The 24,965-nt window shown below is 41.6% G+C and overlaps 2 protein-coding genes across 2 annotated transcripts in view; one reads left to right on the plus strand and one right to left on the minus strand.

The window, feature by feature from the left end:
• LOC112252106 (microtubule-associated protein 1B) overlaps positions 1-8,544 on the plus strand; it is a 48,891-nt gene extending 40,347 nt beyond the window's left edge. Inside the window, exons 4-7 of the mRNA XM_024423057.2 lie at positions 808-948; positions 1,055-4,376; positions 4,520-4,743; positions 5,077-8,544. Of these exons, the coding sequence (XP_024278825.1) occupies positions 808-948; positions 1,055-4,376; positions 4,520-4,743; positions 5,077-5,232 (3,843 nt within the window). The 3' untranslated portion in view covers positions 5,233-8,544. The remainder of the gene's footprint in view (positions 1-807; positions 949-1,054; positions 4,377-4,519; positions 4,744-5,076) is intronic.
• Positions 7,809-23,657, minus strand: LOC112252107 (mitotic interactor and substrate of PLK1-like). Its single transcript, XM_024423058.2, has 6 exons — positions 23,484-23,657; positions 12,730-15,139; positions 11,828-12,090; positions 11,521-11,559; positions 11,305-11,409; positions 7,809-7,891 (listed from the first exon to the last, which is right to left on the minus strand). The coding sequence occupies exons 2-6, from the start codon at positions 15,014-15,016 to the stop codon at positions 7,844-7,846; spliced, it is 2,742 nt and encodes a 913-aa protein (XP_024278826.1). The 5' UTR covers positions 15,017-15,139; positions 23,484-23,657; the 3' UTR covers positions 7,809-7,843.
• Positions 23,658-24,965: the final 1,308 nt, after the last annotated feature.

Consider the following 24,965-nt stretch of genomic DNA (forward strand, 5'->3'; position numbering starts at 1 on the left):
CTTAATGCACTTGTGATATTTTAGAATGCATTAAATGGAGAAATATAAAGTTGGTCTCTGGCTTTATCGGTGTTCTCTGCAAGCGTATCTGCTGGTAATTTCAGGTATTTGTTTTTCAATGTTATGCCTGAACAAAGTTTGCAGTAGGCTTAGTACTGGATATGTAAACAGTAATTCTCGAAATATTTTCTTGGGGAAAGGATGGGTTGGGTGAGGATTTTTCCACATTGAAGTGCTGCTTTTCCCAGTTTGAGATTATTTTTATTCCATTAACAGTAGAATATTGCCATAGAGTTTATTGATGGATTGCTTTTTTATCATTAAAATGTTAACATATATAAACTATATATAAAAAGTATGTGGACACCCCTTGACAGTAGAATGGTCTTACTAAAGAGCTCAGTAACTTTCAACGTGGCACCGTCATAGTATGCCACCTTTCCAACAAGTCAGTTTGTAAAATTTCTGCGGTGTCAGAGTTGCCCCGTTCAACTGTAAGTGCTATTATTGTGAAGTGGAAACATCTAGGAGTGTATCCTTGTGTTTTGATCTCTTGATTACATTGTATACCTTTTAAATGTGGGTTGTTTGTGACCTTTGGTATGCATTTAATTTGGATCAAAATGAAGGTCTTAACATAATGCCATTTAGCCTTTTTATCATATTATAGACTGTAGGCTTGAATGAGAGGCCTTGTTTCTCTGTGTGTTCTGTAACACCAACACAGTCTATACTATTGACCTATTTGGAGTAGTAAAGGCTACTAAATGGAGCTTCATTTTCATGACTTTCTTTCCATTTCACTAGGTGCGCCGGCTTATATCTGATGTGTCTCGCCACAAGTTGTTGGTTCTTGCTGGACAATGTGTTGAAGAGGCAGGAGATTTTGTCTTACAAACAGGATGTTTCTCTCTGAGTGACTTCATTCACATATTTGCTGATGAGGAGGTGAATTCATATTTTACTGTAATATTCATTCAAGTTACAGATCAATCTAAACTAAATCTAAGCTGGTGAAGAGATTTACATCAAACCATTCTATCTCCTTGAACAGATTGGAGAGTTGTTGAGCTCTGCAGATCCCACACAAAAAGCTAACCTCACGCTGAGTTGTCCCAACTCTGGGGTGTGGAAGAACTCTGTGTTGGAGAAACACAATCTACAAGACTTCATCAACATCAAAACAAACCCACCATCAGTGCTACCTGAAATGGAAGGTCTGCAAGAGTTCACAGAATACCTCTCAGAGTCCCTGGAGCCACAGTCTCCGTTTGAGCTGCTAGAGCCCCCCAGTACTGTGGGCTTCCTCAAACTCTCCCGCCCCTGCTGCTATGTATTTCCAGGTGGGAGAGGAGACTCTGCCTTCTTTGCTGTTAACGGTTTCAACGTTCTGGTCAATGGTGGGTCAGATCCTCGCTCCTGTTTCTGGAAACTGGTTAGACATTTGGACAGAGTTGACTCCCTGCTCCTCACTCACATTGGGGCTGACAATCTGCCAGGGGTGAACAGTCTTCTCCAAAGGAAAGCAGTAGAACTGGAGGAAGAACATTGTACTGACTCTCAGATCAATGAGGACTGGATGAAAAATCTAATTTCCCCTGAGATTGGGGTCGTTTTCCTTAATGCTCCAGAGAGATTGAAGTCATTCCGGAGTGATCCCAAAGAACTGCGGAGCTGCGACCAAGTGGCACTCACTTTGCAACACCTTGAAAGGTTAACGATCAATCCAGAACCTCTTAGTCGCTCAAATGGACCCAGCATTGATCCTCTTATTCTTTTCCAGAAGATGGGAGTTGGTAGACTAGAGCTGTACATTCTTAACCCAGTCAAAGGCAGTAAAGACCTTGAGGCTTTCATGAAGACCTGGCCCGGCAATGGATCTAACATAAAAGGCTCAGAGATGCCCCTGTCTTGCCTTGTCTCCATCTGTGCTCTACTGGTGTGGCATCCTGCCAGTCCTCATGAGAAGATCATTCGAGTTCTCTTCCCTGGGTGTACTCCGCAGGCCAAGATTCTTGAAGGACTTGAGAAAGTAAAGCATCTAGAATTCCTGAAACATCCAGCCGTGAGCCTCAGGGACCTTGAAGCATCCAAATCAGATAAACAACCAAAACGTGCAGAGAGTCGGGAGAGCCTTAAGTCCCTGCCCAAGGATTCAAGACCTAGCAGTGCCTTGCTGAAGGACAAAGTTGGACGTGGGGATGTTAAAAAGCAAGACATGAAGTCCAAACCCAAGGCTCCAAGTGACATTGCTAATAAAGAATGGAAGGAAGGGGAAGATAAGTCCAAATTGAAGGATGGGGATGCTAAACAAAGGCCTCCAAAGGCTGAAAAGCTCATGCCAAAGAAAGAACCTTTAAAGGATGAGAAAAAAGAAGTAAAAAAGGATGAGAAAGCCTCCACAGGTGTTGTCAAAAAGGAAGAGAATTTGGAGAAAAAGAAAGAACCAGTTAAGAAAGAAACTATTGGTCCAAGGCCAAAGAAAGACATCAAACATGATCAAAAGAAAGATATCAAGAAGGAGGTAAAGCCAGAGGAGAAGAAACCAACAAAACCTCTCAACAAGGATGTCAAAAAAGCGACAACTGGACCTTCATTAGGAAACGCAGAGGCAAGAAAGCCTTTAGTCAAGAATGGAACATTGAAGAAGGATGCAATCCCCAAGAAAGACTCATTGAACAAGGCGGCAAAGCTAAAGACGGATATAAAGGAGCTGGAGAATCATAAAGCTTCTGCCTCTGAGGGGGATGCTGAACGTTCCAAAATGTCAACGCCTGAAGACATGACAGCGGAATTCGAGAACCTCAGAGCAGAAAATGCAAAGTCAGAGGAAAGGACTGCTGTTGTAGTGAACACTATAGCGGACATTGAAGGAATAGAGCAACCTGCGGCAGAGAATGGATCAAGAGCAAATGCAGAGAGGGGGGACATCTTGGAAAGTCCACAAAAGTTCACCTGCATGGAGACACTGCCAAATCCAGAGAAAGCCCTGGGAACCACTTCGCCTCTTGACAAAACTCCGAAAAGTGACCACAGCATGAACTTTGATCTCACACCAACTGAATACAGGCTACTTGATGGGGCCCTGAGAAATGGGCAAGAAGATGTTTGCGCTAGCTCAGATGAGAAGACTTTAGAGTTGGTCTCCCCTGCTGACTCAGCCCCTAATAGCGCTGGGCATACCCCTTTCCACCAATCACCTGAAGAGGATGCTCAGGGCTCTGGTGAGGACAGTAGTCTCGGGGAAAGGGTGGCTAGCATTGGGTTTGAAGACTGCCACATCATGGGTTCTTGCAGGAACTCTGAGGTAGGCTCCTTGAGGGGGAACCTAGGAAACTCCATGTCGTCCCAGAACAAACAATCAAGTCTTTTGACACTGAGTCCCTTCATGCTGCCTGACTCTGTCTCACCCAATATTACCTCCATGCCTGCTGAAATTGGTTCCCCACACTCGACAGAAGTTGACGAGTCTCTTTCTGTGTCTTTTGAACAGGTGCTCCCATCTATTGATGAGTCACCCAAGGGAGACCATATGGACAGGTCCTACTCAAATGGGCATTTTGCAGATTCTGACTCCAAAATGGGGATGCCCTTACCCTTGAGTACATCTCATAACACGCGTCCTCCGGGGGATGGCTCAGAGGAACGCCTTCCTGGACTACATGGACTTCTGCCTGACATTCCGCATGATGTCGACCTCTGCCTGGTCTCACCCTGTGAATTCAAGCACTCAAAGTCCCCAGAGAACCAACAGCAGCATCGGTCTATAGGGCTAGCCACGGGTAGCCCGCGAGAACTCTCTGAAGACAGCAACCACTCCCAGGAGCTAGCTAAGCCACAAAGCGGAATTAATAGTGATCGACATTCACCTCAAGGTCAGGAGACCCCTCCCACGTCTGCTAGTGAATCCCTCAACACAGCCACAGATTCAGACATACCCCCAGGGACTGAGGACTGCCCTTCCATCACTGCAGACATGGACTCAGACGAGGACTCTGGGAGTTTCCCGCCCCACCATCCACATGACCATCCCAGCTCTTACTCCTCTAACAGGGGAGCACAATATTCCTCTCAGGACCCTCCCCCAGCCCCAATGAAGGATCTGCCCCCCTTGCCGCCCCAGCCCGGTACCTGCATGACTGACCCTGAGGCTGATGCACCAAGCAAGACCTCAAAGAGTGCCGCCATAAAAACCAAGAAACCAGCCGGGGTCACACAGAGGTCAACGTCAGCCACCAGTACAGCTCTGAACAGCAAGACCAAGGCTGGCAGCACAACTGGTACATTGAAGACCACCTCAAGCCTTGACACAAGGCCTTCATCCCGCAATACCACTAGTGGCTCCAGACCTGGAACTTCAAAGTCAGTTTCTTCAGGTAGGCACAGACTGGGTTTTACACTTTGAATGATGGCATATTAGCATCGTTCATTACTTGCTTTCTAAAATAATTGTTTGTACTTGCAAGTTATTGCAATACATTTAGTCTTCGTATATCTAACTCTGCTATCTGTCCTGCAGGTTCTCTGGGCAGTAAGGTCAGTGCAGCTGGAAGTGCACCAGTTTATTTGGACATGGCTTATCTCCCCTCTGGTTGTGCCTCTGCCACCATTGACGTGGACTTCTTCCGACGCCTGCGCTCCTCCTGCTACATCGTCAGTGGCGACGAGCCCCTGAAGGAGTCAGTCATGAGACCCATTCTCGACGCTCTACTGGAGGGAAAGACTGCCTGGCCCGATGTGCAGGTCAGCCCCCAATCTTCTCATTTCTCTTTTTCTATGTACATTTGTAGAATGTCAACCAACGTAGACTCTGTTAAATGACTTTGCCATGAGCAGCACCAGAGATATTGAGATGAGAGAGATGCAGTATTTGCGCATGTGTACAGGTTTGCTTCATGCTGTTTACAGTGTGTTAGCCAGGGTACCAAAACAGTGGATAAGTTGAGCCTCACACTTCAATGCTCTTAGTTGTTGTGGAAATTGACCTACTATGCTGTTTACTTTCTGCATCTACGTCATATCGCGGAGTCTACCTTGTTCTCATTTGAACTTGCCCTTCTACCTTTCCACTCTCAGGTGACCCTGATCCCCACCTTTGACTCGCTGACGATGCACGAGTGGTACCAGGAAACCCATGAGAAGCAGAGAGAGCTGGGTATTACCGTGTTGGGCAGCAACAGCACTGTGGCCATGCAGGAGGAGACCTTCCCTGCCTGCAAAGTGGAATTCTGAGAGGGGTGAAACGAGATGAAGCTACAAATCCCTGCCTCCTCACCCACTCTTAAATTGGGATTGACTAATTTCCCCATCTACAACTGATGATTTCCCACCCCAGCATGCTTCAAGTATAGCCTGGTGGATTAGCAGGCCTTACTCATCCTTTCAATCTTATCAATATACATAAGACCCCAGCAAACACTCTGACCCATCTTTGTCTTGGGTATGTCTATGCCATGGAATTGAAGGCAGAACATGAATATGTCCAAGAGTCTTTGGTCTACCAACATGAAGAAAGGTTGTTCATTATGAATGCTAGGTAAGGTGGAGCTTAAAGACTGTCTATAGTAATCGAAGGTCCTCACATTTCTTACCATTTAGCCAGGTAGTTGTGATCCAAATCCATGACAGCTCAAAGGAGACTAGTCGACAGCTGTAGGAAACCCTCTGCCTCAATGGGACTGAACTCATGAGTTCTTCCTTTAACGATTATTTCATCCGTAAAACATTTCATAGGTATATTTAGGCCTACACCCATTTGCACAGTTATCAATTTCCAAAGACGAGGGAAGGAGTGTTACAATATAATATGATGTTAAAAGGCGGAGGGTGTGTGTGAGGAGGTGAATATGGGACAGATGTCTCCTGGTGCGCTGGTAAAACATGAGACCTCAGCACTTACTGAAGGACAACATGTTTCTGCATCCCATTTTAGTTTCATAGACTGTCTATGAACATTGAGGAGATGGACAGTGTCTTTGCAGGTAATGATATGCATGTGAATAGAAGAATTACCCCAACATTGACAAAAGTGTCCAAGTTTCAATAAAACATTTTTTGTAGAACATTTATATCAGTCACTTTAACCCTTCATGTAGAGTACACACTGTATGGGGATACAATTTTGACATTGTCTTTTTAAATGAAATAACTCGGTACATTCTAGGTAATGATTTGTACTAAAATGAAATACTAATACATATTGGTTGATGGAAGGCAATAAGAAATGCAGTATTTTATGTACAAACTCATGACTGAATTACAGTTTTACTACGTAGTAGTTATTTCATTAGGAAGGACACTGAATTAAGTGTAAACGCTACAGTATATTTCCACACTAATAAATCCGTTTTTTGTGAAACACGATGTCTACTGCCGGCAGGTCTATAGCATTTCTGATTATGTCAAAAGTCAGGTCAAGAAGACCCTCAATCTTGTTTGTATTCAATAATATTTTGCATTGGTGCCCAGGATATCAACTGTATCCAAACCAATATTTGATTCCCTCTCCAAGACCAGATGTTCTTGTAATTGTAAATGTATGTCACATGCGCAATAGAGGGTAAGCTTCACTGAAGAGGGATTCTTAGATATGCTAATAGGGAAGTCATGAGAAATACATTACATTTATCTCTGTGCAGAAGTGAATAAATGCTAAAACAGATGTTTAACTAGAAAGACAAATCTGTTATATCAGCAATCGTTTGTGTATTCACTTAATAGCAGTAGAATGTACAGTAGACGGCTTTATCTGTGAATGTGGACACTTTTAGCCTATATCAAAACAGATTGGGTCCAAATGCATGCCACCAAGGCTTGCACAACCATGCCCACAATATTACATGTGGACCAAGCACTCACTGGGTTATAATGCTCTTTATTGCGAAGGATATTTTCATTTTATTCAAGAAGAAGGATTATGAAAGGATTTTAACATTTATTATTACTCGAGTTAAATAACTCTTACTCTTAGAACAATTATTTTAAATTTTACTACAGTTGAAGTGATCGTTTTTGTTGCATGCAGAGTTATACAAGCATGCAGATCTCACGTTTTCTTTTGTTAGTTTGTAAGTTCGAATTGAATATCAGTTTAATGTAATATCACATCTGGTATTAAAGCAAACTAATGCCATGGCTCATCCAGAGCATCACTGTAGACGTCTTCATGTGAAAGGGTGTGTGCAGCCAGCCACATTTAGGCAGATCATAGAATTCCAATTATTTCATACAGAAGAATGTCAAATCCTTTATCTTATCAATTCATTAACAATTATATTTGATTAATTTTTCCTAAATTATTGAGTCATCTCTTTATATATCAATAATGTGGCGGAGCTACTTTCATTTGCAAACCTTTGGTTAGCAACCAGCTGCTCACATGATATAAGCCAATGGCAGGACAGAGCAAGCAGAACCGATCTCATTGTTCTGAAAGAACAGCATGTTTTTTGGTACTAGCCATAATAAGTCTGAGCAAAAATGATTGAAAATAGATTGCATTTCATTGGTCACTTATTTGGATAGATATTTCACACTAATGGAGTTAAGAATTATCTCATCGTTAACTCAACTTTGACTATAACAAATCAGTCCCATGATGTCCATGTAAAGATATGTCCATTTAACGTGTGCCATTTGTCACAGGTTTTGGACTCTGAATGCATTGGTTTGGATATTGTGTGGCTCTTACGCCCTCTGCTGTCCACAACATTTCTTGGCTAGCTGTTCTGAAAGCTGTATTCATCGATAATTACAGTTCTCTTGTGGCCAAAAGGATAGCATGGTTAGGGCCATTGAGGGATTCCACCATTTTAATTTAGTCAACTGGATGGGATTTCCAACTTCATTGGCTCCTGTTGAAGTCCTGTCCAATTGGGTCATCAGGAGGGATCTGCCAATTTTGAAGAAGAAGAAAATTGTCAGACTCTATAATGGCACAGATACAAAGATGAGTACTCCATCTCTGTAGATGTGTGTATTTTGAAAGCAATGTTCAGTGGTATATTTGGCTCATTGGAATAGTTCTAAACATTGGCTCTGTATTTCTGTGCCTCTGTTTCCATCCCTGCGCCATTATAATAAACATATTTGAATGAGATACCCCTGTCATAATACAAGTGACAGTAGCACATAACGAATGTTCCAATCTGTAAATCAAGCCCCAAAATAAATAAACACATTTTAAGTTAATATGCTCTTGCTCTTTGGACATTTTGAGAGTTAGTACATTTCTTTAATGCTATTGGTTTTTTTTGTGCTATATTTTTCATAGTTATATACACCTCTTTTCCCCTGCACTTATAAATGTATGTTTGTCTATGTCCATACCTTGTTGGTGGTTCACACATCACACTTGCAAGTTTCTGGACTTCACCCAGTAAATGATATGAATGTTGGTCAAATTTTCCAAAGACTGCTGGTTTCCCCAGTGTCAAGTGGGTGGGGTGGTTAGTTGCATAATGACAGTGGATAGATAATTCAGTATAGAAACACTAATTTTAGATTTTTGCTTTTTCAATAAATATACCCCTTTTATAAATCTGTGCTCTTTGTAATTGGTGTTATTTCCCTGACTTTCAACCAGTGGGGCCTCCTCAGAGGAGGAAGGGGAGTACCATCCTCAGTGAATTTCATACAAATTGGGAAACATGTAAAAAGTTAACCTTTTTAGATAAAACTGTACTAAATATAATCTTGTCACCAAATTATTGATTAAAACACTTGCAATGAAGGTCTACAGTACCCTCAACAGCACTTACTAGGGTAGTGCCATGGTGTAGCCAGAGGACTGCTAGCTTCCGTCCTCCTCTGGGTAAATTGATTTCGATTCCTAACCTAGGAGGCTCATGGTTCTCACCCCCTTCCATAGACTTGCACAGTAATTATGACAACTTCCAGGGGACATCCTCCAACCTATCAGGACTCTTGCAGCATGAACTGACATGGTGTCCACCCAATCAAAGTATCCGAGAATGAATCTAGGACTGAAAGCATAAGCTACAGCTAGCTAGCACTGCAGTGGATGAAATGTGGCAAGTTGTTGACAAAGAGAGAGACAATAGTTTAGAACAAATTTATTTGATCTATGAAAGCGAGGCAAGATTAGGACCTGTGACCTTCTGGTCCCTTTCCAAGTGCCTAGTCCACTGCGCCAGCATGGGGATGGGTGCCTCTCTTTCTTTTCACATATGAAGCTGTCAAGTCATTTAGAATGTCAGTAGATTAGAAATGTGATTAGTTAAGTATTTTTAAGGTAGGGAAACAAAAGCCACAATGGTATTTAAACTGGCGACTTTGCGTCCTCCAACCTCCCTCCCTGAGCCTTTTCTTTATTTGACTCTTACCTGTAAACCATCTACTGACCTGTCACTCTTAGCTCTGCCCACTGAGCTTTCATCCAACCAATCACATTCGTTCTGCCAGGGCTGTCAAACATTTGAGGTCGGGATTCTATCCAATCGTGGGTTCGAGGCATTGCAGCTTTTAAAGGTAATGTTCCTGCGTTCGTGGAGATAATATTCACAGGCAAAGCTGCAATGACTCAATCGGCATCTAACTTTTAAAGCTGCATTGTCGATCGACCATATACGGTCGGATTGAATCCCGGCTGGAATGAGAAACTAAATTATTGGCTGTGTTCAAGAGCATCAAAACTGTGATTTTTCATAGCTTAATTATGACCGACTGAAACAATTGTAGTTATTTATGATGCAAGGTGATTTGTAGATCCGTTAGACTTGACTCGCTTATAAAATCGACTGCAGTCTCTCCTCAATTCCTTGTGTCATCTCTCCTCTTTCTCAAACAAATTAGAGGGGAAGGTCATGGGGGGGGGGGTGTTGGTTTGTGTGGGGCCTAGCAGTTCCCTATACTGCAACAGCTTAAGGGTACAGGCACTCTGATGTATGAATGCGGGTGAAATTGGGATACATCATTGTCCTTCAAACCCATGAAGTACAACTCATCTCTACTTTTTTCAGATGAGATGTATTCCTACAATTGGACTATCATGTTAATGCAAGGTGTAAATGGGGATTAAATATGTTTTAACTTTACAGCAACACTCTCAAATCCACTACAAGCAGTTCAATTGTCTACCCAGCAGATGGCGAAGTTTTACGCCATTTGATAGTTTGAGATTCACTATAATTTGATCAACTTCCACATTGCATCCGATTTGACGTTACTGCTTGTATAAGTAGTGGATCCCACCATTGCCACCAAATGTAGCAGAGTTGAATCTCTTATAAGATTTACATTACCTGGCCTATTTTCAGCAGTATCTCTTACAATAGTCTATATAAAAAGCATGTCTTGTCATGTTGCAAACAGTCAGGTTTAGAGTGTGATCAAACTTGTTTGTCATTTACAGTAGCCAACTGGTAAGCAAGGAATCTTTCTAACTGTACATATCTCACAAGGGCTCGATTCAACCCATGTCACAGAAGATGGAACAATTCAAATGTAAAGGTACCGTCATTTCCGATTGAGCCGACATGTACAGCATTTGCTGTGAATGCAGTTGACTGCGTTAACATTGCCTTTTCAATTTCAATCACGCTACACTGCAGATTTGACGTGATACGGATTGAATCGAGCCCTAAGAAAGGCAATAAGGACCTGACCGGTTTAGGTCAGAAGTTTTATACTCATTTCTGCTGTCAAAGCACATTCATGTCAAATTAAGAACACAAACATACTGCTATCTGCTGTAGCTCTTAATTAATATAATAATCAGACAAATGTCAACATTTCTAGAAGACGGTACTGCAAGTGCTTCATTGGATTGGATATTGGTTTGGAAATTTGAACCATATAACCATACATCATGGATATCTGATGATGGTTTCTTGCTTGTTTTTGCTTTGCAAAGCACAACTGACAAGACAAAAATAGCTCTGTCATTTATTTTCTATGCAGTCATTTGAAGGCGGATAGGCCTAATCAAAGTTACCTAGCAGCCAGTGACTGCCAGACTTAAAAAGAACTCATATGCTGATGTGCATTCTTAGCAGGCACAGAACTCCTCTTAAATTCCCTTCCGTTTGCAATCCACCTCCGATGGCATTTAAAACTTGTCCTGAATTTTTTTTTTCAGTTCACTTGTCTTTTTTCTTTTAAATCGTGGAAGGTCACCTGCTGTAGGTGGCTGATGTTGATGGATGAGGAGTTTATCACAAAGGGGACCAATCAATATGTCCAGCAGGTTTGGTAGTGTAGTCAGAGAGTATATTCATATGTGCTGAGATGGGACAACCCTAAGATGACTGTTTTTCATCTCTTCTCCTTTCTGCCCTCTCTCACCATGCCCTCCAGGGGAGAGGACTGGTACTCGTTGGTGTAGTCACCAGCCTCCCAGCGCAGTGCCCGCTTGTTTTTGTGCCTGGTGATCCGGGTGGCCTCCAAGACCTGAAATTGAGGAAATAGCAGCAATGTCATATTGGACCTGTGCTTAAGGTCCTCTGAGACAAATGACCAAAGATTAAACGCACATCAACAGAGAGAGGATCAACCACTTACCTCATTATTCACATCATCAATGCACTGAATTCCTGCATACTGCAGGAAACACAAAATGCATTTTCCAAATTAGCAACCAGCTATCATTGTGGTATATAAAACCTGTGAGATGACTCAACTCATAAGATGTACTCGGTTTCTCCATCACTATCTGTATGCTTTTTTTTGTAGGCGTATTGCATTGCTGTATTTTTTTCTAAACTGTGTGCCTAAATGTTTTTGTCTTATGTGTGTCTATAATGAATGTTCAATGTGTCCAAAGATATCAACAACACCCTCTGTGTCCAAATAGTCTTTTCTCACTTACAGCGTTCTCTTCCAGCTTCAGTTTGACTCTCCTCTCCTCAAAATCCTCTAGCAATGTCTCGGTCAGGCCCTTTTGTGTGGGTGTCCCAGGGGAGCCACCTGTCTCTGCCCATGGGCTGGCAGGCAACATGGGGGAAACCCTGCTATCCACGGGGGAGGTGGGCCTTGGACAGCCCCATGGCTGGGCGGTCACTATGGAAAAGGAGGGAAGTCGGGCAGTGGGACGAATGGAAGGGGAAAAGGGAGCTGCGCTGTCTGTTTTATCTGGAAGGGAGGGGATAATGAAAGAAACAGAGTTAACACATGTTTGTAATTGCATTATTAATAGACTACATTTGAAATGTAAATTGAATGCAACATGAAACTCAGTGGTGCAACTTTGGTCCCCAGAGAAAGTTGCTCCCCTGATGAAACTACATAATGATAATTGTATTTTTACCATTGTACACCTGTCTGACTCCCTATGAAAATGGACACTGGTAGGCTAAACATTTTATATTATCTTGCCATAATGTGAGTGACTGTACAGTGATCTTAACCACTAAATGTCAGTGCATTAACTCTAAAGAAAAGCACCAAAAACCCAACTGGAGAAACTATTCAACACCCTCACAGCGATCTGTTTTGCTCCGTGTTAATGGTTAATCATGGCTGGTAACACAGCTTTGCTTCCTCTCCCATATATGACCGAAGTTCAGGTTCTAATTAAGCCTGTCATTTCCTCCAGTCTAAGAAAACCATCAGTAAACAAGACTTTAATGCAACATCCAGAGAGAGAGAGTTACTTAAATCAAGCCAAAAACATGTATAAGATATTGCCATCATGAATTGTTCCTGTGTTATATTGTCTTGTAACTTTATGTAATTGTATAGATTTGTCTATGGATTCATGTACCATCCTACCTAGTATTGATACTGGAGTGATAAAGGAAGAGGGCCGTCTGGTCAAGCTTGTCTGCTCTACAAGAAGTGAAGGGCTCTCATAGAAGACAGAGTCTTCCTGTTCCACGATGACCCTTTGCAGGCTTTGCGATTGATGTGTGTCTTTAGCGTCTCGTCCTACACAGTCCAGGTTTCCTTCCATAGAGGCGGACAGGCCACAGGATTCCCGTAGTTCCCGGTGCTCCTGCTCGCGTTTTAGATCCTGCTCAATCTCCTTCTGGATAACATCTGGAGCATTTGGTCTTTGAGGTCTCGGGCTACCAGAATTCAGGTGCGCCCTCCAGGTTTGAGAAAGCTTATCATTCGGCTCAGACCCCTGAACTGCAGAAGCAGTGGGTGTAGGGGAGGATGGAGAGTACGAAAAGGAGGCTTCATTAGCTGAGGAGCTTTTGGCTGGAACTGGCTCCTTTCTTCGCTCTAACCACGATGGGTCATTTACTATTTCGCTAGTACTTGTCGTCTTCACCACTATTGTGACTTTAGAGCTTGCCGCCTTTGTGGTCTCATGGCCTTTCAATGTAACACTCTCCTCTGGGAGGCTACTTGGTAGTACTCTGGTGAAGTCTTGGGTATCTGAACCCCAGCCTTTGCTGGTGGTATTGACGCTTGGCATGTGGCTGATGTACAACTCTGTCTCTTCTGAGTGCTGGTTAGGGAAGCAAGTGGAAGGGAAGCCTTCCCTATCTGAGCTGCTACCCCTCACATTGACCCTGGGTGAAGACCAAGCCCTTTTCCTCTTCTCCTTGGCTCCAGGTTGGTCTGGCAGCTCAAAGATCTTCTTCCTATCCTCCAGTTCCTGCGGAGTTCCCCTGTCATACAGACTTGGGACTCTCCCCTGGTGCATCAGGTCCACTTCCCTCTGGCTGTCCTTTTCAATCTCGCGCTGGATGAAGAAGCTCACCCGATTATTATCTTTGGACCTGACAGGTGTCCGTGGTGGTGCAGGCTGGGAGAGCAGATACTTGGTCTTGATCTCCACCATCTCCTGGACATCGGTGTGCTTAATTCCCCGCAATTTCCGAAGGCTCTCCTCTCTCTCCTGAGTGATACGAATCTCCCTCTCAATGGGCGTCTCTCTGTGACCACTTACCGATTGGGTGGCCTTGCTTTCTGGTTGAGAGTTGTCATTGGATATGCTTACATCACTTGTGTAGCCAACACTGGGGTCCCCCGATAGATCCTCCAGTCCAGAGTCAAGGTCATAAAGCAGACTACCCTGGCTCTTGGTTACCTTCTCCTCTGTGCGGTACACTGTCACCTTTCCGGCAGTGACGACTTCCCCTTCATCCTGCTGTTTCACTGGGGTCGGACTTTGGTTCAACCATACTGTAGAGTGGTCTTCTTTTTTTGCACTCTTTGGTGATAACAAGCTGTCTTCTGACTGCCACCGTCTTCCTTGTGGTTTTAGAGAGCTGGGACTCTGCAGAAAGGAGTTTAGCCTGGACTGTTCCATCTTTATGAACTGTTCCCGCGCTGCGCTGAAGTTTATCTGCTCATTGTCGATGGTACCAGCCTCGGCTGCTGGTGTGGGCTCAGATTCACTACTGGTTGGACCATAGCACAAGCTGAACCCTTCCAGCAGCTTGTTGGGTGACAAGCTCAGTGCACTCCACTGTTCCCTGTAGGTGGCAGTTTTAGGGGGGGCATGACCATGCATGATCTCCTTCCTAAGTTTCTTCTCCTCCTCCTCTGCCTTCAATTGGGCACCATTGTCTGTTTCCACCTGGTAGCGGGAGTCCTTGTCCTCCTTGAACAGACTCCCTGGCTTCTTCCCACCAACATATGTCTGCAGTTTGAAGCTGCGCTCCTCTTTCAGGGTGGCTTGCCTTTCCGGGGACACCGTCCAGGCTTCATTCAGCTCTGCTTCGGGGCTTGCAGGATTGTCCACGAACGAGTAGAACCCGCAGTAGGAGCCCGTGCTGCTGGGACTGCTAGAGCAGCTGGCTTGCCAGTCTTCGCTGGTGATGCCGCAGTTTTCCTCCGACACCACCACCTGCCTGGCCTGCACCTCTTTTTGCTGGGAAGATACGACAACCGTGGACCGGGTGTGGTTTACGGAGATGCTGTCGAAACTGAAAGCAGAAGAGTTGCCATTCCTGTTGTAGGTCCAGCTCCGGTCCAGGCTGAAGGGCTCGTCCGTGGTGGGGCTGAGCATGGTGCGAAGATCTGTTGCCTGCTCCAATTTAGGTGACATGGGCTGCAGCAGCCACTTTCTGGGTATGCTGTCCGTGGTTCCTTGGGTCGTCATGTCTTCCTGTGTAGACAGTGAGATTTCTGAGGCACTAAGCAGGAGAGAGTGGCACCCTATCAGGTCTCCCTCATTCTGGGTCAACACATCCTGGTAATCATCAGATGCAGCAACTGAGAGTCTCTGAAACCAATAGAAGAAATAAGGAAATGGATCAAAACAGTTGAATAGTCAACAGGAAACTGTATCCTGTCAGTATTAACCAATTAAACAAGGCTACCTCTGTCCTGATAGTTCTAACAATTAAACATAAAGACATTTTTTGAATTGTTACGTTTTTGCATACAACGACAAAGGCTGTCATTCCCACTTCCCAGATATCTACAGAATACAGATTGTGCACCAAAATGAAATGACTTGCATAGCACTTTTCAACATTTTATGATTCACAGGAATTTGTTTAAAGGGGAAATAAAAACTTGTGTAAGAGAGGATGGTGTGAGATTTGCTGTGGAATGCCACTATCATTGTCAACATTTATAGCTTAAATGCAATGCCTACTACCTCATGATAGTGAGACACCACCCTTACAGTAAACCTAGCTGATAAGGAGAGAGGTCATGAAATGAGAACTCCTTATGTTCAAACTGGTACAATGTAGAGCAATCCAATGTGTGAGACGGTCACAAATATACAGATTTTTGTGTTTGTCAAGAAGGTAAGAAATATTAAGTTGGTAACAAAAGACTGCAGTCAGGTCAGATTTAAGTTCATTTAAATTGATCAATGAAACCAGAGTCAGGTAATGAATCTGTATTAACCTCAGGGGTTTTCAGCGTGAATCGAGAAGTCAATGTCTCAATTTCCTGCAAAACATGTGACATCATCCAGTTTCTGTATGGAAGATTACCAGATCTATTGCTGTGAAGATCTATAAAACCATTCTGCTACAGTCTGTGCCTAAACTTAATCAGATATTTATACTTTTGATGTTACAGTTGAGATTTTATATGACCTTTTACTTATGGAGAGTTTCAGGAAACCACAGTCAAGTCATATATGCACTCAATGGTGATGCAAATTGTGGTTAAAGTTCAACTAAAAAAGGCTTTCTCAAAAAGCAGTTTTTAATTTCCTCAAGCAATGGTTTAATCTGAATTTACAGCCATCTATACGATGTACCTAGAGTGTTAGGCTCCAATTCTCTTTCAAATTGCCTAGTTAGTCAGAGGATATGTGTAGAAACATGATGAGGGAATGAGAGAGGGATGTGTTCACCCCTTTCTCACACAACTCATCTGGAGGTGGGAGTACTGGTACTAGAGCAGGATATTAGAGACTCCCTGGGAATGAAAACAGATACCTTCTTCATTTAACAGCTGTATAAAAATACTCACTACACTGGATGCTGGACGCAATGGCGGGTTGAATTGTCATTCATTTTAATGTCACACAGTTTTAGCACAATGGCATAGCATACCATGCTGACTGCTATTCAAGCATGTTGGCTAATGAGTCAACTCTATAACCCCTGGAAACTTCCACTCCGTTCAAAATTCTGTCATTTAAATAGACATTTCACCATTCTCATCAGGGGCAGACTGGTCATCTGGCATTATTTATTTATTATTATTATTATATATTTTTTTTAATTTCACCTTTATCTAACCAAGTAGGCCAGTTGAGAACAAGTTTTCATTTACAACTGAGACCTGGCCAAGATAAAGCAAAGCAGTGTGACAAAAACAACAACAGAGTTACACATGGGTAAACAAACGTACAGTCATTAACACATTAGAAAAATCTGTAGGTAAGGCAATAAATAGGCCAATAGTGGCAAAGTAATTGCAATTTACACTGGAGTGATATGTGCAGATGAGGATGTGCAAGTAGAAATACTGGTGTGCAGAAGAGCAGAAAAACAAATATGGGGATGAGATAGGTAGTTGGTTGGATGGGCTATTTACAGATGGGCTGTGATCGGTGGGCTGTGATCAGTAAGCTGCTCTGACAGCTGACACTTAAAGTTAGTGAGGGAGATATGTTTCCAACTTCAGTGATTTTTGCAATTCGTTCCAGTCATAGGCAGCAGAGAACTAGAAGGAAAGGCGGCCAAAGGAGCTGTTGGCTTTGGGGATGACTAGTGAAATATACCTGCTGGAGCGCATGCTACGGTTGGGTGTTGCTATGGTGACCAGTGAGCTGAGAAGGTGGAGCTTTACCTAGCAAAGACTTATTATGTGAAAATGATTACGACTTATGTTAAAATGCCTGATGGGCTGGTCCAATTGTAACCTAGTGGCCTATCTGTCTTAATTATAATTTTGCAAAGAAAAAAATATCTGGCTAATAATTGGTGCCTCAAGGGAAGAAATGGTCCGGTGTGGGGTCCTCGAGGTAAAAAAATAGGCCAGTGTGGGGGAGTCAAGGAAAAAATGGGCTGATGCGTTAGAAATCCCAGGGATGATTTTTGGTCCCAGTCCACCCCTGATTCTCATCATTGTAACCCTGCTGACACCGATATGCACACAAGCATTTACTGTAACCAATCATGTCAGGTGCACAATACTAAACAAATTGGCCTTTCAGGAGTAAACCAAGTCCAAACCTTCACTGAGATTCCAAGACTTTTGGCTCAATCCAGAATATGCTCTTCAGCAAATATACAGCCATTTTGAATTTTAACATAACTTTATGGGTACATTAGACCGTCTGAAAAGTAGAGCGATAAAGTTTTGTGAGTGATGATAACTGCTAAGATAACCTAAATATGTAACTGCTTGTCAGTGCATTATGTACTGTCCCAAGAGCTCTAAGGCAGCCTTAAGTATGTGTGTGACCACGTGTGTAACAGTGGACTGTGTACCCCTGATAAGCTCATTTTAGTGATACTTCCTGGAATCGGCTCCTTTGTCCTTTGCTCATTGGCTGAGAGAGGAGAGGAGCGATCTGTGGGGGACGAGATACACAAGTCTCCTCGCCCCCCCACTAATGTATTACCTCACACTGGTACGTGTGTGTGTGTCTGTGTGTATGTTTTACTCTACTGTACTTGTAAGTACCAGAAGTCATCACAAGAATAGTAAACCAACAAAAATTCTGAGAAGTGAGGACAATTTGCCGGTCGTCATTTGTAAAAAAAGAAAAAAAAGAAGTTATTTTAGGATTAAGGGTTAGGTTTAGAGATAGAATTAGGTTTAGGGGTTAGGGTTAGAATTAGGGTTAGGGGTTAACGTTAGGGTTTGGAGTTAAGGTTAGATTTGGGGTTATGGTTTAGGGTTAGGGAATGTAGGTTTTTGAATGGGAATCAATTGTTGGTCCCCAAAAAGTTCTCAAATATAGTAACACATACAGTGCCTTCAGAATGTATTCACACCTCTTGACTTTTTCCAAATTTTGTCATGTTACAGCCTGAATATGAAATGGAATAAATTTATATATTTTTTGTCAATGGCCTATACACCATACCACATAATTTCAAAGTGGAATTATGTTTTTTGAAAGTTTTACAAATTAATCAAAAATGAAAAGCTGAAATGTCTTGAGTCAATAAGAATTCAACCCCTTTGTTACGGCAAGCCTAAATAAGTTCAGTTCATATAATAAATTGCATGGACTATTAATTAATAATACTAATACTATATTAATTACACTTTGGATGGTGTATAAATACACCAAGACACTACAAACATACAGGCGTCCTTCCTAATTCAGTTGCCGGAGATTTCACCATAAGGCCAATGGTCACTTTAAATAGTTACTGCTACTCTGTTTATTATTCATGCATTGTCACTTTACCTCTACCTACATGTTCATATTTCCTCAATTACCTCGACTAACCTGTGCCCCCCGCACATTGACTCTGTACCGGTACCCCTTATGTATAGCCTCGCTATTTTATTGTTGCTCAATAATGATTTGTTATTTATCCCCAAAAATTATTTTCTACTTCAGTTTATTTTAGTAAATACTTTCTTAACACTTATTTCTCTTAAAACTGCATTGTTGGTTAAGGGGTTATAAGTAAGCAATTCACTGTAAGGTATCAACACCTGTTGTATTCGGCGCATGTGACAAATACAATTTGATTTAATTTGACAAGAAGGAAACCTGCACAAAATAAAAATATTCTAAAACATGCATCCTGTTTGCAACAAGGCACTAAAGTAATACTGCAAAAAAATGGCAAAGCAATTAACTTTTTGTCCTGAATACAAAGTATTATGTTTGGGGCAAATCTAATACAACACATTACTGAATACCACTCTCCATATTTTCAAGCATAGTGGTGACTGCACAATGTTATGGGCAATGCTCCTTCAATTCATTAAAAATCCTACGATGTGATTTTCTGGATATTTTTTTCCTCATTTTGTCTGTCATAGTTGAAGTGTACCTATCATGAAAATTACAGGCCTCTCTCATCTTTTTAACTGGGAGAACTTGCACAATTGGTGGCTGACTAAATACTTTTTTGCCCCACTGTATGTTACCCTCTGCCTATTGGCTACTTAGCTTATTCAATACATCTCAAAATACAACACTTGTGCCCTTGGAGGAAGCAACCACCCTCATGGTTGACTAGAAATTAGCTAAAACATGGCTAATAACTCACTAACTACCAAAGAATATGATCAAAGGTGGCTACATGCATTTCTCGTTTTGACACCAAAACAAGTACATCTACATGCGACCACTCATGCAATTAACACAAAACATTTCAAAGTGAATGGAACAGATCCATATATGGCCATGGCTATTTGCATATAGGCCTACTGCATCTCTGATTGGTTATTTTTCATCGGTCTGTGTAGAGTATGGAATTGAGTCATGCCTGTCAATGCAATAGAATCCTACTCCAATGCAACTCTTGCACAGTTAGTTTTGCATACTAAGTCTCTTGCATAAATAATTTTGTTCGGTATGTCACATTGGCTAATATTGCGTTGATTCGAGCACAGTAGAGCAAAACATTGATTGTGTTAATTAAAGGGGAAAACTCTAGAAAGTTGAGTGAAGTTCAATCTCTTGCTTCTCTGCGTGGGCTGATATTTCTTCTGCACAGCAGTCTGAGGGGAGCTGCAGGCCAGCGCATGTTCGCAGCTTAGAGTGAACATTGGTTATGGGTATTCTTGTAATCGTTAAGGACAGAGGAGTTTTTTGGGATAAAAAATAAACCGTATGGAGCTAAGCACAGGCAAAACCCTACATGAAGACCTGGTTTAGTCTGCTTTCCACCAGTTACTGGGAGATTAATTCACCTTTCAGCAGGACAATAACCTAAATCACAAGGCCAAATATGCACGGAAGTTGCTACCAAAATGACCCAAGTGGTCTAGTTACAGTGTTGTCTTAAATCGGCTTGAAAATCTATGGCAAGACATGAAAATGGTTGTCTTGCATTAACCAATCTGACAGAGCATGAATAATTGTTAATAGAATAATGTGTAAATATTGTACAATCCAGGTGTGCAAAACTCTTAGAGACTTACACAGAAAGACTTACAGCTGTAATTGCTGCCAAAGGTGATTCTAATGTATTGACTCAGGGGTGTGAATACTTATGTCAATTAGATATTTCTGTATTTCATTTTCAATAAATTGTTTACATGTTTTCATTTAGTCATTATGGGGTATTGTTTGTAGATGGGTCAGAAAATCTATTTAATCAATTTTGAATTCAGACTGTAACACAACAAAATGTGGAATAAGTCAAGGGGTATGAATACTTTCTGAAGGCACAGCAAATTGTGTGAGTGCGTGTGTGTGTGCGTGTGCGTACATGCGCGCGCACACAAACTTACATTAGTCCCTGTCAACAAATTACCCCATTACCCTGTCAACAAATTACCCCATTGTGACATGGATTAGCTAAGGCCAAAGTCAAGTTGTAAAGTTGTAAAGACTCAAGATAATACAAGTATAAAAGTATAAAAGGGCAATGACGATTTCGCCACAGATTCGTCCCTATTATAACCTTTAGACTTATTCAGTTCTGATATATTTACTCAATGACTGTCCAAAAGAAATACCAAAAGAAATGTTGCCATACCCTGCAGCAGTGGTGTGTATTCATGGATGCCAAGGGAAGTCAGGCTTCCCCAAAAAACAGACAAAAAAAATGTATATATGTTTTATAATTTTCCTTCAATTCGCAAGAGGCTGAATGTATCTCACAGAAGAAAGCATCAGAGCGAGCGAAACAGCGCCCCTCTGTCTCTTTATGTGTTGGCCATCTATCTGATGCTGTCTGGTCCAAACGAGTATGACAGGCAAGGGAAGCCCGCAAACATCTGGTCTCCCTTAAACAAAAAAAGTATACAAATGTGCCAACCAGCGTTGAGCTAAACTGAGCAAGCTCAACTGTGAATGGTCCTGGCTCACCCCCCAAAAAAACTGTCAAGGGAACGCAGTGATGGAAAAAGTATTCAATTGTCTGTTTTTTGGGGAAGCCTGACTTCCCTTGGCATCCATGAATACACACCACTGCTGCAGGGTATGGCAACATTTCTTTTGGTATTTCTTTGAATAAAAGTAAAGATACCTTAATAGAAAATGACTAAAGTAAAAGTGAAAGTCACCCAGTAAAATGCTATTTGAGTAAAAGTCTAAAAGTATCTGGTTTTAAATATACTTAAGTATCAAAAGTAAAAGTATAAATCATTTCACATTCCTTATATTAAGCAAACCAGACACCACGATTTTCTTGTTTTTTAAAATTTACAGATAGCCAGGGGCACACCAACATTCAGACATAATTTATGAACTAAGTGTTTTTGTTTAGTGAATCCGCCAGATCAGGTAGTACTGTAGGGATGTTCTCTTGATAAGTGCATGAAACTAAACTGGGAAACTGTATGGAGTAAAAAGTACATTATTCTTTTTAGAAATATAGTGAAGTAAAAGTGAAAGTTGTCAAAAATATAATTAGTAAAGTACAGATACCAAAAAACAAATACTAAGTACTTTACACCACTGAAGGGAAGCCAACTTAGATTTGGCGTCACTCCTATCAAATTCCATTGGGAGCATACATCATTGACAGAAAAACTTGAATTGTTGCATCTTGTTGTGTTGTTGGCCTCCACTGGCTGGCTAGCCAGTTAGCTCAAATAGGCCCTTTCCTAAATTAGTCGTGGATGGAGATAGGGATTTGCACTTGTGCTTTTACTTAATTCTCTGATCCAACCATTAATTCATACATTGTTGTGCCCCTGGCCTGAGAGGATGGAAGTTAAAAATGTCGCTAGATGTAGAAGGCTAATGTTAACTAGCTAACTTTGCCAATGAATGTAAGTTAGGCTAGCAAGCAAGCATCTTAGCCAGGTAGCCTAGGACAGCAAAAAATAAAAGCTCTTACTGTATGACAGAGTGATAGACAGCTTCGTCAACATGAAATAAAGGAGGATGGTATTGGCGTTTCTCTACAAGTAGGATGAGTCAACATGTTTTTCTACTTGCACGGATGCGCACACACATACACAAGCGCACAGAAATCCGAACCATGGACAGCAACATCATATTAGCCTACGTTGATTGGACTAGATTTTTTGGGGTATCTTTTAGTTGTCACTCTATTAGACTAAGGAGAGGTGATTTGATGATGTTGAAATTTTGAAGTTGAAATGGTGCTGGAATAGTGGAGGCAGCTCCTGTTTTCTTTGCGACTTGTGGTAACTCTCTATGGTTCTAAATCAATAGCTGTTTAGTGATCTGAAATTGTAGGAAACAACTTGCTTGACCCTGCTGTAGGTCATGTAACTGTCTGTTACTGTACATACAATATGCTTTCTGGACTTCACTGGACAGGTTTTGTGATAAAAGGAAGGTGTGGTTGAATTTATTCTGCCACTGTGTCTTCTTGTTGTCTCGGCCTTTAGGCCTATATATCACGGTCGGAAGGCATATGAATTTTCAGGTCATAGAGCAAACAACACAATTATCACAGCACATAGGTAATTTTACCCACTTACTGCTACTGCAGCTTATGTCTATTGACCATGCAGATGTCAAACCAGTTAATATGTCTTGGAAGGACATCCATGCTAACTTCTCATTAAAGCTCTAGTATTCAAAAAACATTTAGTAAAGGAACAATGTACTGGAGTGTGTATAGGTTGTGTCGCTACAGAGACAGGTGCATACAAGGTGCCAACACAATAAAAGTGTATAGAAAAATACAAATATAGGATCTTAATATGAGCCAGTTTGCTGCAGCAGGAAAATAATCCTGCAACAACAGGAAATGTGAATAATCATGTGGATTATAATTAATGGACATTTTTACTAGGGGTTGATACATTTTTTCATAAGGGAAAATCAAGTCTGAAAACTTCAGAAACCTTTGAAAACCTCAGATACACTAAGTGTAAAATGTCCTGTATTGAAGGCAAGTTATGCAACAGGGTGATCAAATTAACATCCTACATCTGTATTGTAAGTAGCGATAATGCTGTTGAAATACATTGAATTTGACCTGAAAACTGTACAGTACATCATTTTAGAAAAAATAAGTAATGAATCCTACCTTAAGCGGTATACAGCAACCAAGACAAACAGTTTTTCTTCTCTGTCTGATGTCTTGTCTCCCACTTTCTATCTATCGCTCTCACTCTATATATATATTACGGTCTCTTACACCTTACAGCACAGGCAAAGTTCAGCCAATGTCATGTAAACTACTGGAGTCCCACCCTTTCACAGAAGAGGGAAAAGTACATGAGACTGACAGACCGCTACATCAATAACTGGAGGTAGGAGAGAAACCTTTAAACCTCTCCAAGGCCAATCATCAATCAAGATAACCGAGATCCCTCTTATTATAAACAATTGTGTACTGAAATAAAGTAAAGTAGGGGCTCCATTCAATCTCTATCGCTGAAGTGTTACAGATAACGCACTAGATATGTAAAGGTCATTTCCTATTGATCAGGCATCTGCAGCATTTACCTTAAAACCTCTTGATTCTAGCCATCCTGGATCCGGGATCGTGAATACAGCCTCAAGCTCATTACCATAACGCAACGTTAACTATTCATGAAAATCGCAAATGAAATGAAATAAATATGCTAGCTCTCAAGCTTAGCCTTTTGTTAACAACACTGTCATCTCAGATTTTCAAAATATGCTTTTCAACCATAGCAAAACAAGCATTTGTGTAAGATTATTGATAGCTAGCGTAGCATTTAGCGTAGCATTCAGCATGCAACATTTTCACAAAAACAAGAAAAGCATTCAAATAAAATCATTTACCTTTGAAGAACTTCAGATGTTTTCAATGAGGAGACTCAGTTAGATAGCAAATGTTCAGTTTTTCCTGAAAAAGATTTGTTTAGGACAAATCGCTCCATTTGGTGCGTCACGTTTGGCTACCAAAAAAATTAAAATTCAGTCATCAAAACGCTGAACTTTTTTCCAAATTAACTCCATAATATCGACTGAAACATGGTAAACGTTGTTTAGAATCAATCCTCAAGGTGTTTTTCACATATCTCTTCGATGATATATCGTTCGTGGAAGTGTGCGTTCTCCTCTGAATCTCATGGGAAAATGCCTCCAGTTGAAGATTACGCACCAATTTAGACAAAGGACACCGGGCGGACCCCTGGTAAATGTAGTCTCTTATGGCCAATCTTCCAATGATATGCCTACAAATATGTCACAATGCTGCAGACAACTTGGGGAAACGACAGAAAGGGCAGGCTCATTCCTGGCGCACTCACAGCCATATAAGGAGACAATGGAAAACAGAGCCTCAAAAATTCTGCTCATTTCCTGTTTGAAGTTTCATCTTGGTTTCGCCTGTAGCATGAGTTCTGTGGCACTCACAGATAATATCTTTGTAGTTTTGGAAACGTCAGTGTTTTCTTTCCAAAGCTGTAAATTATATGCATAGTCGAGCATCTTTTCGTGACAAAATATTGCGCTTAAAACGAGCACGTTTTTTAATCCATAAATTAAAAGAGCGCCCCTATATCCAAGAAGTCTCCGCTAACGCCTCCGCTGCAGT

The sequence above is a fragment of the Oncorhynchus tshawytscha genome, linkage group LG06 (genome assembly GCF_018296145.1).
Source record: "Oncorhynchus tshawytscha isolate Ot180627B linkage group LG06, Otsh_v2.0, whole genome shotgun sequence".
In the NCBI taxonomy this organism is placed as follows: domain Eukaryota; kingdom Metazoa; phylum Chordata; class Actinopteri; order Salmoniformes; family Salmonidae; genus Oncorhynchus; species Oncorhynchus tshawytscha.